A 15,495-nucleotide genomic window follows, 5' to 3' on the forward strand; every position below is an offset into this window, starting at 1 on the left:
GGTCCTCGTCTACAATTTATAGAAGCGACCTTCCGAGGATATCGGGATGTTTCGTTGTCCTAAGCAGCTCGACAGCGCTCTCAACTAATGTAACGTCGCAGTACCTTAATTGATACTAATTTAGATAAATTAAGATTGAATGAATAAAAAGAATTTGAAAGCAGGAACTTCAAACAGAATAGCGAACAGGTTTATCATTTTCACCTTTTTAAGGTCTGATCACGACCGGATTTGAGACTCGACGATGAGGTTGTCCTGCCAGAAGCTGATCACAGCGTAACTTCAAACGAACAACTTTCCACGAATTTCTAAGTCGATCTTCGCAGAGTGTTGCAGAATTACTCGACCAGCCTCTTCTCAAATCAATTAAGGCTCTGCCGCGAGCGAAAAAACGTGATTTTTTTCGATAAGAAAATGTTTATTGAAAAACTGTGAACAACTGCGTATTCGAGGAAGCACCTTTTTTGAGCATCAGTTGCGGTGGACACGATAACTAAAAAACTATTAATCCGATCCACACCAAATTTGAACCACTTATTTATTATAATAATAGCTTGGGCCTGGACGAAGAATTTGTAAAAATTTTGATTTAAAAAAATGGCAACAGTTTTAACAATAAATCCATTTTTGAGGTGCTAAATTTTCGGTTTTTTGATGACACTGAAGTTTGCAACGTTGGAGTCCAACATTTTCAGTCTATAGCAATGATTCGTAAAATAAAAATTGATCAATTACAAGTGCTATTTTGGATTATTTCGTTGGACTCCAACGTTGCAAACTTCAGCGTCGGGTTTTTTGTTACAATTTTTTTTCCAACGAAATACGAAATCCTTCGCCCAGGCCCCAGTTATTATTATAATAAATACGTGGTATATAAATTTGCTATGAATCGGATTAATAGTTTTTTAGTAATCGTGTCCACCGCAAAGGTGTCTTTCAAAAAATACGATTCTGAGATAATCGCTTTTAAAAATTCAAGTATTACTATAACTACCCATAGCTACGAATATAATGCTCCGATCTTTACGAAGTTTGGTGAGAATATTCTATATTCTTCAGACATTGTACTCGAAGAATATCTAATTAAAAAATTCTCCATTTTTCGGCCCATCACAAGTGCACATAATTTAATTTAGTATGCAGAAACGAAAATTCTGCTCGGTAGACCTACGACAAAGAGAGAAGTGATTCACTCGGGTTTTTTTTCCGTCGAATCTGTAGACTCATTCGAACATGAACAAATTAACGGGAGAAGGATGTAGGAAGTGGAAAGATAGCACGAAAAATCTATACATTTGTGTCGATGAGTTAAATCGGGATGAATCGCGATCGATTATATCAAGAGTTTTCAGATCTAATCTTTTTGAATACATAAGTTTAATGGTAGGACTCTTGCTTTGATCCAACGAGATAAAGCGTATATAAATCCGAAGTGCCACTGCTTCAATCACCAGTAGCATTCGTGTTCGTCGGATCCAACAACGATGAAGTCAGCTCTAGTTTTCGTGGGCCTCGTCGCCCTTTGTCAGGGTGAGTAGTGGACCAACGAGTTTGAGAGTCTTGTAATCCAAAAACTTTCGCACATCGTTACGGTGCAGTATTATCGAGTATCAAAGTCAAAACCGAGGATCTAAACATCGAAATTATTCTCTCGTCACGTGTCACAGAAAAAACAACCAATTTCAAAGTCCTCTTAAGATCCTCCCATCGAAAAGTACTCAATTCTTTCCCAGCACCAATTAACGCTGCGCTCAAGGTTTTTGGGAGATAAAAGAGTCCCGATTCCTGGGGTCGCATCATTTTCAAGCTCCCATTCATCAAACGTTCCCTACTCGAAACTGTACACACGAGAGAATCTCTCACCGGCTGAATTGTAAGCACCGGAACCGCTGATGGGTTAAATGGGATTGCAGTGATCGATGTAATAATTTCTACTAAATTCAATTCGGACTGACCGCGATTTTGGTCGTCCGTGCATGAAAGCTTCGGTTCCGGGCATCCTGGTCAATGGCCGGGTCTTTGCGAGCTTCGAAAAAATGCAGTTTTATCAAGTCTGTTGAATCGGTAGATGAACGATGATTTCGTCATTTTAAAAAAGACTCGCAACCATCGATTAGACTAAAGTGTCTCATGTACATGAATTATGAATGTGGAAAAAGAGGTTTCGTTGCGCTCTGAGGATTTCAACTTTCTCAGCATCGACTTTACGAGCCACCGAATGCGATTTAATGTTTGACTTGCAGGCAGCCCACTGTTGAGAGGCCTCGGCGGGAGGATTGTTAACGGCGAGAATGCTATGGAAGGAGAAATTCCTTATCAAGTAAGTATTTGTTTTCCAAGTGTGATTTAGTTTGAAGATTCGAAGATGAGAACGCAGCCAAATGGATGAGAAAGATGTAATTGCATGAAGAGTTTCAAAGTTTCATTGAAAATTGAGAATTATCATTATTCTAACGTTGGCTAGTGAACAGCAGTGGAAAGAACGAGGGAAACCTTTTGAAAAGGTGAGAAAATTGAGGTCCAACTTTTTTGTAGGTATCGTTGCAAACCATGGGCGGTTTCCACTTCTGCGGTGGTTCGGTTCTCAACAAGAACTACGTTGTAACTGCAGCCCATTGTGTCAAAGGGTAAGTGGCAAAACTGAAGTGAAAATGGGTGCAAAAAATGTGAAAAAAAAAAAACACTCGCGAATAAAAAACTTCATTCGACGAATTCAGCTCGTCACCGAGCAGTATCAAGGTCATCGCTGGTACCACCGACCTGGAGGACCCTCAAGCGACGCACTACGCTGTTAAAATAATCGTTCACGATGGATACAATCCATACGATTCGTGGGTGAATGACATCGCACTCATCAAAGTCGACACGGATTTCCACTACTCGAAAACCGTTTCAAACGTAGTTTTACCTCCACACGGATTCGTAGTACCCGATAGTTCGGTCGCGACTGTTTCTGGCTGGGGTCGCCTCTGGGTAGGTTGAAAACGAATGAAAAAATTGACCGACTCCATCGAGCAGTTTCGTCCAATTGAAATATTCGTTTAACGAGACTCTTCTCGTTTTTAAATTCATTCTCATCGAGCCTACGTCATTCTCATCTACGGGGGAATTCTGTTGAAATTGCGAGCTAACTTATGTATCGGTATTCCCGGAATTTGCAGCAAGGTGGAAGCACCCCGACGGTCCTCCAACGCACGGACATTATGATCACGTCTCAACAATACTGCACTCAAATTTACGGCTACACCGGAATGGCCGTTTATCCAACTCACATTTGCGCCCACGATCGCGATGTTGAGAGTGGATCCTGCCACGTGAGTTCCCCGTTTCACGATCCAAATGATCTAAGAAACGAATTTCGTCGCCATTTTTCATTTCAAGTCCATGCACTTATGACTTCGATGCCATTTTTCGCGGCTTATTTGCGCACGAATTTCAGGGTGACTCCGGTGGTCCATTGACCGTCGATGGACAACTCGCGGGTATCGTTTCGTGGGCGCAAGGCTGCGCCTCAACAAAATACCCGACGGTCTACACGAGAGTTGCCGAATATGTGGACTGGCTGAACGCTAACGCAGTTTAAACGAACGACAAAATTGCTGCAGCGTTTTTGGTCTGACCGTCGATTTCAATGCGACGGAACTACACATCGGTTACCTCCACTCTGCACGGCCTGTTTCAGCAATGAAAAAGAACTTCGTTGGCTTCATTTTATTTTTGCACAAATAAATTTAATGAAAAAGAAAAAAGTCTTTCGAAATTTATTCGCTTCGATAAGGCCATCCCGGCGTTTTAGCCCCACTTTTGTCCGACCAAGCACTTTCTTCATAAATCGAAGAAACCGCGTCTTCAAGAATCTTCTTGAACGCGTCTCTCCGGAACGATCCCTTTACACCCGCTTGTAAAAAAACGGTCCCAATAAGCTCGTTGGAGCAAATAATTAATCGTCAGGCAATAAAAGTAATTTCAATTACTTCCTGGATTCGAATTCCGCGCCTCACGAGGATCATTGCGCGTGAATTTCTCGAGTCGCGTCCCACTGACTCGACGGCATACAACGAAGGGCCAGGGACTCGACCAACTCGATAGCTGCGCATCACCGAAATTTGAAAAAACCCGGATGACACATTTTCCCCAAGATCCTGGTCGGAACCTGACTTTGCAGTGATAGCAATCTGCGGTGGAAAATCCGTTATCGATGTTTAGGAGCAGCAGGATGCTGCGGTGAATGGAATGCTGTTCGGAAACCTCCGGGATCCTCTCGATTTATGTGCACACATAAAAATGTATCGGACCAACACGTGTTTATAGATGTATGCGATCTCGTTGAGCCCGTTGAGCAGTGGATAGCGAACGAAGCTCGACTCTTTTCCTATTTCCTCCTCCGGCTCGATGAATCAAACGGATCCATCCTCCGAAAAGCTATCACGAACACGCCAGAAAGCCATCAAAAATACAAAAAGCTATGCAATTGAAAAAGCCCGCAAAAAGAGCGGAACATCCAACACGGAATGCGTTTTACCACGGCGTATAGACACACGCAACTCGAGTGGTGCTTGACCTATCGAAAAACGCATCCAAGTGCTGATTAAATCGTCACACAATCAGAACAAAATAGCTAAATATTGTGAAGCTCCGTTGAAGTGTGCATCGCTGATACGATACGCATTTTTTTGATCAATGCGATCCGCGATATAAACTCAAATATCGCGGCGTGATCAGCATTTTTTAAAAAAGAATCGTTGACAGTGTGACATCCAACGTTAGGACTCGTTGCAACTTTTTACCCCCGTTCATTCACCAAAATTTTACAACGTAATTAACGAACAATAAACGGAGTCTTGTGGGATTTGAATTTAAGGCAGACGAGAAAAAACAGGAGGTGGAACTGACGAGTGTCGAAAAGATAAATATCGACGGCACCTGCATTGTTCCTCATTAGAGGAAGCAGAAAAGCTCATCAAAGAACGAGGAAGAGAGAGAGAGAGAGGAAGGAAAAAATCCGATGAAGCAATCGTCTAGAAAACCTTGAATAGCAATAAAAATCAGTGAGGAGCAGCGTGAACACACGAGACCTGTAGACTGAAGTGGAATTATTTGATCATGCATCTGCGTGATACGCTAGTCGAACCGTACACGGTTGCTCGAGCTCCGTTTTAAAACACCATCACGAGCAAGAAAAATGGCCAATATTTTCAGTGCTTCAGAGAATTTTTGGTTCGTATAATGAAACGCAGGAATTTCTTGTGACGGAGGAAAAGTTTTAACGAATGTGCAATGCATCGATGCTCGAACAACAGAATTTCGTCTGTGTGTACACAACGATTGGATAGAATGGCAGGTCAGCTGGTAGCTCAGCTAGATCAATAACATCGCCCACGCTCCCACGGCGCGTCGCGAGGCAGGAGCGCGAGTCGAGGACTCTCGCGATCTCGCCTCTGTGAAACTTTTTCCTCTCACGTGTTGCTCCCTCCTCGAAGCTTTTTGTACGTTCGAATTTTATAAAAGGCATAAAGCTCATTAGCTCTCCACGCAGAAGTGCTTCACTCGTGACCGCAGTTGGGGGAAAAGGTTTCGAGAATTCAGCCCGAGTCGGTGAATAAAAAAACGATATTTTCGATCATTAAATGTGCTTCGAGCCTCTCTGCTTTCTCGCAGTCTTCGCGCATCATTCAAAAGCTACTTCTCGTAAAGTCTTGTAGAATTTTCACTTTTTCAAACGGACCCCCGGACCCAGCCAGGCTTCCCTGCTACGAAACGAGTTCGCTGGTTCAATAAACGGATTTGTTTTATCAGTGTAGTGATTCGAGCTTCGATTCCAATAACTCGAAGGAATGAGAAGGCGAAGTTTGAAGCGACATGGAAGCCGCAGAAACTTTAACGAATCTGCGAGATGCGCGACGCGACGCTCGATCCCAAGTAGAGCGAATCGATATTGGTCAGACGTCAACGAATTCTCTGACATGATTTGCCGACTCGTCCGCGGAGAGCTGAGCTTCGAGAGTACACGCAGCACCTTGCGAAAGGGAGTCGAGAGAAAGCTGAAGTTTCACTTGCCGCAGCAGAGTACGTTTCAAGTTTTTACGAGCTCCTTTAGCTATTTGCACATTTCGAGGGGAAACTTTTCTTCGAACTATCGAACGTCGAATCGCCGTAACGGCGATATTACAAAGTATAATTTAAGTGAAAGAGAAAAGATGAAAGAGGAACAATCTCTCCTGGTTGATTCAACAATTGGAGGAGAAACGAGTTGACCGAGTTTCGTAACACCGCGAAGGAGTCTGCTCGACTCGTCCTTACAATCGTATTCGAAGAGAACGACGATATCGACATGCTTCTCAGCTGCACACGCTGAAAGGAGAATCCATCTTCGGTGCTCTCGCCATCAAACAACATTACTTTCCTTCGCTTCAATCGATTCTTTTATTTTCAACATTCGACACTTTGTTACAAGCGTCAACAGCAGGCGGGAGATCCTTTCAGAAAACTCTCGGCAAGCCATTGTTGCGGCGCCATTATATTTTGTGAGAGACCAAAATTCTCATCACTTAAAAAAAGTGGTGTAAGCACTATCGAATTTCGGGATTTCGATTCTTGTCGTTTCAACACAAACGTGACCGAACGAGCCCAGGAGCTTGTCTCTGGGCTTTCGATTTCGAGATTAATATCGTCAAAATTTAAAAGTCCGAAATGTCAATCGAATTCAATCGGAGTTAACTTTATCAATGGGTTCCAAGTCGAATCAGTCGAAATCCAATGCAGGCTCGGAGGCTTCTGAGATCCAGAGAGCCAGATCACAAATTATGTGAGAAAAAGCCAGCCGATTATCAGCGAATTGTCGAAGAACTGACTTCAAATAATTTCTTCATTTAACAACTAATTCGAACTCCAATTATCGCACGAAGAAGCGTTGCCTCCATTCCCGGCAACTGTCACCGGTTGGAAAATGAATTTTAATCCTAAACGAAACGTAAGAATTTCTACAAAGGAATCCCTCGAGTGCACTTACTTGTGTTCTATTGTCCGGATATTAAAATAAAAGCGAGTCCAAAGCCATGGTTATAGAGCTTTCACAACAGGTTTCTCGTCGAGTATGGTAAACTTCACCGACTCGTGCTCCTTTCAGAGCCTCAACAGACGTTTTTTTTATCAACCTGCTCGTGCATTTTTTTCATCCCTATTATTTAAGGGAAGACTTCATCTTTTATTCTCTCAAGAGGAAAAGGTGGAGGGTGAGGGATTGCACAGCGTCAACATCGCCTCGTCAGAGCCCGAGCTTTCGAGAGAAACAGAACAAGCGATAACCAAAAGGCCACGTGCGTTATCCTCATGAATATTTCAGCAAATTTTCTGACGGTGCATTTAGGAAAACTTTCTCGTATTTATGCTTGCGGCAAGAGACAGACAAATGTGAGAGGGAGGGGCAGACAAGGCGGAACAACTCCCTGAAAAGTGTTACTTTTCTTTAGTCTAAAAATTCGAAAATTTGGTAATTCGACTCCGGACACGCAAGGGAAGGTATTTTGGAGGGTGAAAGTTTCGTTGAAACCGAAATAAAAATTCGCTTCTCCGACTGGCTCGATGATAAAGTTTTACAATTTTCTAATGATAAATAAAAATTCGATTTTTTCGGGAATCGTTCCGCTTTGCCTGGCCCTCCTCCTCCGTGTATATTTATAAGGGCACTGTCAGGAGAGTGGAAAGGGACGTGTTTCCCCGCAGACAAGCTTCTTTAAAGGCCAGCGAATCGTATTTTACGGCGCTAATGAAATTCCGTTTCCGCTTTACCATTTATCAAAGTGGTTGTTCAACTACCACGCGGCCTCTCGCCTGCTCTCTTCGCGGTGCCTCTCGACTTTTTCTCATTACTAATTGGACGTGACTGGGCGATAAAAAAAGCATTTATCCCACTCGACTCGCAGCATTTTCCAGTGAGAATCCTCGAAAAACTACAATGAATGCGATCAACAAGCTCGAGTCGATTTTGACAGGTGAAACCCCATTGCGAAATGGGGCTTGAGCTGTTTCGCTTCGTCACTGAGATATCCACCGCTCGCTACGCTTTTTATTGACTTGGATGGGGCTCTGTATTCGAGGCTACTCGCTAAAAATGGATCGAGTTGAAACGATAATCTCGCTGCTCGAATTCCAAGCATTCCACCAAGCATTTTATGCATTCGTGTTAATCTCCGTTGAGCCAATTTCCCTGGGCCTGTGAAACCCCCAAAAACTGTGAAGCCCACAGCAAAACTTTCCTGTTGCGACAGAATCAGTCACTGATTATCCGGAAACCCAAAAAAGATGCTCCTCGCGAATGATTCGTACGGAGTGAATGACCTCGCGGCCACCCGAACCTACCGTCAACCTCGCTGACACATTTCAGTCGTCAGAGCACAATTGGCGAATAACTATTGGCCTCGACTTGAAAGTAACGTTTCAAGAGATAAAGGGTTATCGAAAGGGGAAAAAAACTGGACCGCAATAATTTTTACACTCGATTAAAGCCGACAGAATATCGAGACTTGTAGAATGATAAAAAAGTTCGTTTTAAGCAGCTTTGACTCGACGTCGATATAGAGTCGGAACGTTGGGCCATCCCCCTCGTCTCAACGCCTTCGCAAAATCTTACTCTGATATTTTTTCCCTCTCCTCGTCTAGCAAAACCTTTTTCTGGTTAAATATACAACGAGGGAGAAAGAGAGTGAGAGAGAGAGAGAGAAAGAGCAAGAGAGAAAGCGAGCTAGGATCACAAGAGCAGAGTTTGCAACGAAAAGAGCTTAACCCACATTACTCGAAGGTGAAGAACCCTCTAGCACCGGGCCTTTTGGTCACTAGCATGTCCGAAATGTGTGTATGTATATACAATGTATATATGAATACGTGCATAAAAGGGATAAACCCTCGTCACAGACCGGAAGTCTAGAGTGTTCCGCGACCCAATTTGTGGCAAAAAGCTTTTAGCAGGACGAAACTACTGGAAAAAGACAGAGAGAGAGAGAGATGAAAAGGGAAAGAGTCAGAATTTATTCATGCACTAGGACACATAGCCCTTGGACAAATAGCATTCCCCGAGAACAAACATACGATATCAATGGAAATTTTTTCATCTTTACGAATAAGAACATGAAACGTGCAAAATGTAGCGAAAATTGTCGCAATGAACCTGTAGTCAAGAAAAAAATCGTTCCCCGATCTAAAAACCTGGTCCATTTCCTCAGGTAGGAGCAAATGAATCTCCGAGAAAGCGCGTGTCGCGAAAAACCGTTTCCTTGCGGAGTTATGAGCTCGAAAATTTATCAAAGCTATAAAGAATCGAAGTTAAAGCGAATCTTGACTTTCGTGTTGTCTCTTTATTCTCGTAGGGAGAAATATGGCAGGCAGTTCGCAGGTTATTTCGAGAACGAATTCGTGTTAGCTGCTCAGTCTTAATTCCAGGTATTCAAACAGCAGATTATTCGAATGAAGATTGAAAACTATTGGACCTCGATGTATGACGTCGGAAAATATAAGATTATGTAGAAACGCGACGGTTTTGGAGGCCGATGGAGGGAGGACGTACGAGCTTCAATCCCGAGGGTGCTGCCCACCCGAGCAATCAAGCCACTCGTATTCACGATGTGTAACGAGTATGATTACCCTTTTATGGTCACTGAAAACGAACTGGGTAAAATCTATACCGGCATGCGGCTGCTAACCCACAAGGGCCCCACGATCATCCCCGAGATCGCTCTCGCCCTATGAATCTCAGACGTGATCAGGGTATAATTGAATTTACAATCATTTAAGTTGAAGAAACTCAGGCAAATTGTTCTCCGCCTGCTATTTATCATCCTACAATCTCTCACTCCAACTTCAATTTTCAATAACCTTGGAATGGAAAAAAAAAATTCGCCATTAAGATTGAGGAGGAAACTCGAACACTAAGGGACTAAAAATAAGTTTCGATTGAGCTCGTTCACGTTATTTATCATTTCAGATTTTCCTGTTACGAAATTTTCAAACATTCGACGCATCGCTTCATTGAAGATTTAAATGTGGAGACGAAACGTGGATGATTGAACGAAAAAATAAGCGAATACATCAATTAAGTGGGAAATGGAATGAAAATATGAGTCAAATGAATGAATCGAGTTTCAAACTGTCGCTCGAAATGCGGCCCAAGCCCTCGGAGGATCGACGTTTCGAAAAGAGACCGCCCAGAAATTCCTTCTTATCGGATCTACGAGCCTTTCGACTCCCGGAGAAAATTCGATGCGCCAATTTCGAGGGCTCGCCCAACGCGAGAGGGAAGAGGGATACGAAAATTTTGGAAAGCGACGATAGATTGCCCAGTGGGAAATGAATACTATACACAAAAGTTCGTGGAAACTCACTGCGGGGGTTCCTGAGGGGTTTCGGGCTGTGCACAGCTCGTTTTACTCCATACTATCAGGCACGTATCACTTTAGAAGTTTTCACATAAACATTTGAGCACTGGAAAGTGAGAGAACGGACTCCGAAAACAGATAATTTGAAATCGCTGAAACACCAGCTCGGATTAGTGTTTTTTCAGAATTTTCATACTCATCGATTGCTCATTTAAAAAACGAAAACAATCAGGCGACGAAGAGATTTCCAGTTGAACGCTTATTTGAGAAAAGCATTGAAAATTTCACAAAAAATAGCAGAAGATTCCAAAGCCTGCATCGCTCAAGGGAGCGAAATAAACTTTCGTCATTTTAATTCCAATCGAAATTCCCCCGGTCATGAACTCTGCCCCGACGAAGTAAAATTTGACCCGGAGGATCTCGTACACACACGAACGGGAACGCGAGTTATCGGAAAGCGGCGGTGAATAATTCACCGCGCATTTTCTCTATTGTGTATCTCGAGCGAAGGCTCAATCGATATTGTCCTCAGTTTCTGTTGAGCTCAAAATCCCAAAAATACTCCAACCGACTGCACTTGGCTGAAGCTAATATTTGAAGCGAATCGGACGATCAACGTCCCAAACTGTTTATCGCTCGTATCGTAAAACCTGGCAATTCACGGTTTAAATTACAAAAGTAAATCTCGAACCGGTTAATGGTCTGTGCCAAAATAGCGATGATAAACGAGGGGCTTTCGGAGAGAAGATTGACGAGAGTATAACGAGTCTGAGTAAGGGAATGTCGTCGAGGAAACTCGCACGGACCAGCGAGTGGGACGCCGGAGCAAAGTCCCCGCGGAGAAGATGGAAAAATGATCGTAGTTTTGAAACGATCGTGAAATAATTCCGGAACGAGGGTCAGTGTCGGTGGAAGTTCATCTCCAAAGCGCGGTCAAAGTTCAATATTTCAAGAACTTTTATTGCCAGAAACTACGTTTTTGGAATAACCAAAAGTTCGATTCAATGTGTCTGCGAATTGTATTCCGTTAAAAAAATTTCGACCCCCGATTATTTTTCTCTCCCGTCAACCGGATAATCGACTCCGAGTTTCGATGGACCGGAAACCCGGAGAACGGGCTCAAAATTCTGTTGAAATTCTATGGAGCAAATAGCTGTCAGAAAAGTGGAAATTGAGCAGATTGCAAGTGGCATTGCACGCGTTCCCGCCGCCTGGGAATGACTATTGGCATGATTTTTTCAAACGGTACGTTTTCGGTCTAATCGCTCGAGGCTTTGAAGTGTCTAAAATTAGGGATGCACGAAGGAGCATATAAAAGCGTTTACAGAGAAGCGAATCGATGGCGCGAATGCAAAGGGAGCGAAATGTAGCGAGCCATCGTGGTAGATTGTGGAAAAGAGACGAAAAGGGGAGAAATAAAAAGGACGTGCACGAAGCAGGAGAATGATTCCGGTGTAAATAACTTCCGGTGTCAAGGACCGTGGAATTCGCGGCGGAGAAAAGCGGCCTAAAACAACCCAGAGCTATGTACTTATGAGATACATGTATCTGCATGTATACATAGATGATGCTTTCGGGATGAGAGAGAGAGAAGGAAGAACAACGGTCGATAATCCCGTGGGGCATTCTTCTCCGAACATAGAGGTAGGTTAGCGCCTCGCTCGAATATATGTATCGTGGCTCGTGTGCTGTATCACAGTGTAGACTTTTCTCTCTCTCGCTCTCTCGCCCTCTCGTGGATGATGCACACTGGATGCTGTGAAAATAACATTGCCATGATTGTACAAGTGAACGGAACAGTTTGCGTAGCCGCAGTCCATAAAACCGTAAATTAAAATCCATAAAAGCGAATGAGCGATTTACCTGAAACGAGGCAGCCAATTTTGCGATATTTTTCTCTTCCAGCGAGAAGTGTGGGAAGAGGGAGGGAGCCACGGCGAATTAATTGAAATTTTTGTCGGAGCTTCATCGGAGGCGGTTTGAAAAGGTTAGAAAAATTTAACGAAGCGCAACGTGTACGCGGAAGCTGCATTCGTTATTTCGTCGAGAGACCACTCGGAGGCACCAACTGCCTCATCGATACTTGAGAGCTGGGAACAGCTTTCCTGAGCTGTTGATCCAGCTCACCGAGGCGACCAGTTTTTCCACACTTTGCCTCGGGCCTCGTGCGAAAATTAGCACAACGATGCTCCGGGCAATAGCAACTGTGGACAACACCCTTGGAGAGGCTCGAACCAACTTGGCAATGAATGAAAATAAAAATCACTAAGAGAAAGGCAAAAATAGTGAAAAACATAAAATCCCGTAATCAAAGTTTACCAGCACCGAAAATCGAACAATTCGAATTTCAGGATGCGAACGAATTCTCGTCTTCTGTTTTCCCTTTTTTCAGAAAGGGAAAACTCACCTTTTAATGCATCAACGAAAATGTAAAAATAACGATCGCTGCTCAGGCAGGTCAAACCGTTTTTCAACGTAAATAAGCCCATGCTCGAAAGATTTATCATTTCTTCAAGACGTATATGGAAGAAATTGTTTCTTTCGATCCCATGAAAAAATATATGGCCATCGAGGAAGCTCCGGCCAACGATCTTGGCCTCAGGAGTCGTGACCCATTTTTTAATTTCCTAACGCATGACCGACGTCGTTTTCACCCCAGGAGTACGTTTGCTCGTAAATTGATTCTACTGCGTGATGATAAACAGACCTGGCGTCCTATAAATTTCCTCGTTCTTCAAAAACGAGAATGATGTTACGATGGGTTTCGATCTCCCCGAAAAAAAATTGAGAAAATCATGAAAAAGCAGATTTTTTCGACCTCCGTTTGAGGTCGAAATAAATTTTGTTCGCGCGATGAGATCGAGGATTGTGAAAAAGCGAGAAATCTGACTTACCGGCTTGCGAGACGGGCTCGGACAGTCGTCCTTTGTTCTCTCGAATCTCTCGAACTTGAAGCTGTTGCTGCGATACAATTCGTTGTCACTTTGTTGTCTCCGGCACAGTCTTCTCGTGAGAGCGCGAGGCTTGCACGGGGCACATTCGGTCGCTAGTTCCCAGTGTACTTTCAACATCGCCAGCTCGGCGGTACAACGCGCCATCGCACAACCGGCGCGCCGGACACGATATTTCACGCGCTTTATTCGTCCCTCGTTGTTTTTCGTGTGTAAACAAGGCTGCACGGTGCAATCGCACGGCCTGCGTGAGCGCCGAGACGGTTTGATCGTATGCGAACACGGCCTTACCTCGCAATCGCACGTCCCGTCCGAACACGTGTGAGGACAACCCGGGCCCTCGGGACACTCGCAAACGGGCTTACAATTGCTCAATCCGTTGTTATTGTTCTGACGAGGAAGATGCACGTTTGCATTCGACGACGATGGCAGAGAGAAGGAGCCTTGAGGACGTCGACGGGATACGACGCCCGAGGCACTGTGACGGCACGGTCGTTCCGGACAATCGCATCTGAAAAATGTTCATTCTTGTTTCTCTTTTCATATTCGTCATTTTTACCGAACCCCCGAAACCGTAAGGAATCGCACAAATGACGAGGGATTTGGGGACTCGACGTTCGATGGGGAGAAAAATATTATAAAACTGACAAAAAACGTTCATTTGTTTGACTCAAGATGATTCCTCGAGTACAGACACTTGTTCCGCAACTCAGTTTTTCTTGTAGAAGAATTTTCGTAATTAAAATACGACACTTTTCTTTCCGTTTTATAATCAGTCATTAGAATGAGAAAAAATGTTGGTCGTCGAACATAACCTCATTTAGTTGTATAAAATTATCGGGGCTTTCGGTGTATTTATTCAAAATGGCCGATATTTAGTACATTCAACAAAAACTAGTTGAATCGACGATATTTTCATTCAACTGAAATGAACGGACGATAAACAACGTTAAGAATTTTGACATGGTTCGTAGGCACGTAAACATCGAACACCAATGAATGTGAAGCTTTTTTCAGTAGTCGAACAGCAAGTTTTGATTCTCGAGAGTGTATTGAATTTTCTAAAATATGAGACACCTCCTCGAGCCCGGAAGATTGATTGAAAAAATTGTGTGTAAAAATGAAGGTGATGTGATGGAAAAGAGGGACGATTGCACTAGCGAGAAAAGTGGATATCGATGATCAGAGTCAATATTTGATGTTGTCACGAACGAATGGGCTAAAACGTTGCATTTTCGCCTGATCGATCGACACAATTCTTCGGAAACCAGGAAATGATAAAATTTCTTGCCTCGTGGATCGAGTCCACTCTTCGAAGGCAAATAATAATGATAAATGAAGATTGCAAGGACTCGGAGTTAACAGATATGGTAATTAAAAATTTGAGGATAAAAAACAAACTTTTGCGAACTCGATTTGGCCGAAACTCTCACAAGTTGCTCCGGGACCAGAGAAAGTTTCAATTACTTCAGTTACGAAAGAAAAAAAAAAAGAACTTAATAATTCAATAATTTTTATCCCGGTCCGGAATTTACCAACTTACATCAAGAAATTCCCACGAGCGCAAGACTTTATTTGAGTTTCTGAATACGTAATTTATGTCCGAAACGAATATAAATTTTCGAGTACTTTCACGAGTAAAGTATTCGACATTTCTCGAAATGGAATAACTTTCATGCATTTCTCAGATCCCGTAACAAATTGAGGAAAAAACAAAAAATTTTTGGTCGTTTTGCATGGTCAGATAATTTTGAAAATTCACTTAGTTCATATACCTTCTGACTCTACGAGAGGCGGAAGGTCGAGAGGCTCCTGCGTGTGGACAAGTTTGAGAATCGGTTGGGCAATCGCAGCTGTTCAGAGGTCTAGCGCGTCGAACTCTAATAAGTACAGGATGTACGGGACACGGTTGAACTTGACAAGCGCATACGATTGTTTGTGGGCCCCGAGATTTTCTGGCACCGCTTGCGCCACCGCCTCGTTTAGCACGTTGATCCACGTGCAACTGACAGGGTTGAGTTGGACAACCGCAACGTCCGGTTACACCGCGACGCCCGGCACTCTGAACGCGCTTCCACACCCGCTCCATTCAACGGCCGGCGTGCTACTAATGCCACTGCCACTGATGTTTCTTTCTTACTTTCCCCTTAATCCCCTTTTGCCGCTTTCCCTTCTGG

At 43.5% G+C, this 15,495-nt stretch overlaps 2 protein-coding genes across 2 annotated transcripts in view; one reads left to right on the forward strand and one right to left on the reverse strand.

Moving 5' to 3' along the window:
• The window catches only part of hwt (heavyweight), a 151,843-nt gene extending 136,439 nt beyond the window's left edge, over positions 1-15,404 (reverse strand). The window contains exons 1-2 of the mRNA XM_043421398.1: positions 15,094-15,404; positions 13,262-13,829 (exon numbers count right to left, since the gene is read on the reverse strand). Coding sequence (XP_043277333.1) covers positions 13,262-13,465 — 204 coding nt within the window. The 5' untranslated portion in view covers positions 13,466-13,829; positions 15,094-15,404. The remainder of the gene's footprint in view (positions 1-13,261; positions 13,830-15,093) is intronic.
• Positions 1,440-3,749, forward strand: LOC122412109 (trypsin-1-like). The gene is made up of 6 exons (XM_043421434.1): positions 1,440-1,530; positions 2,244-2,320; positions 2,536-2,627; positions 2,718-2,973; positions 3,162-3,314; positions 3,440-3,749. Exons 1-6 carry the CDS (start codon positions 1,485-1,487, stop codon positions 3,581-3,583), a joined length of 768 nt encoding a protein of 255 aa, XP_043277369.1. The 5' UTR covers positions 1,440-1,484; the 3' UTR covers positions 3,584-3,749.
• Positions 15,405-15,495: the final 91 nt, after the last annotated feature.

This window comes from Venturia canescens, chromosome 6 (genome assembly GCF_019457755.1).
Source record: "Venturia canescens isolate UGA chromosome 6, ASM1945775v1, whole genome shotgun sequence".
NCBI classification, from domain to species: Eukaryota; Metazoa; Arthropoda; class Insecta; order Hymenoptera; family Ichneumonidae; genus Venturia; species Venturia canescens.

Coding starts and splice junctions, on each gene's coding strand:
- LOC122412109 (XM_043421434.1), top strand. CDS start 1,485: ATGAAGTCAGCTCTAGTTTTCGTGGGCCTCGTCGCCCTTTGTCAGG. Junction 2,974..3,161: donor CTGGCTGGGGTCGCCTCTGG/GTAGGTTGAAAA, acceptor CGGAATTTGCAG/CAAGGTGGAAGCACCCCGAC. Junction 3,315..3,439: donor TTGAGAGTGGATCCTGCCAC/GTGAGTTCCCCG, acceptor CACGAATTTCAG/GGTGACTCCGGTGGTCCATT.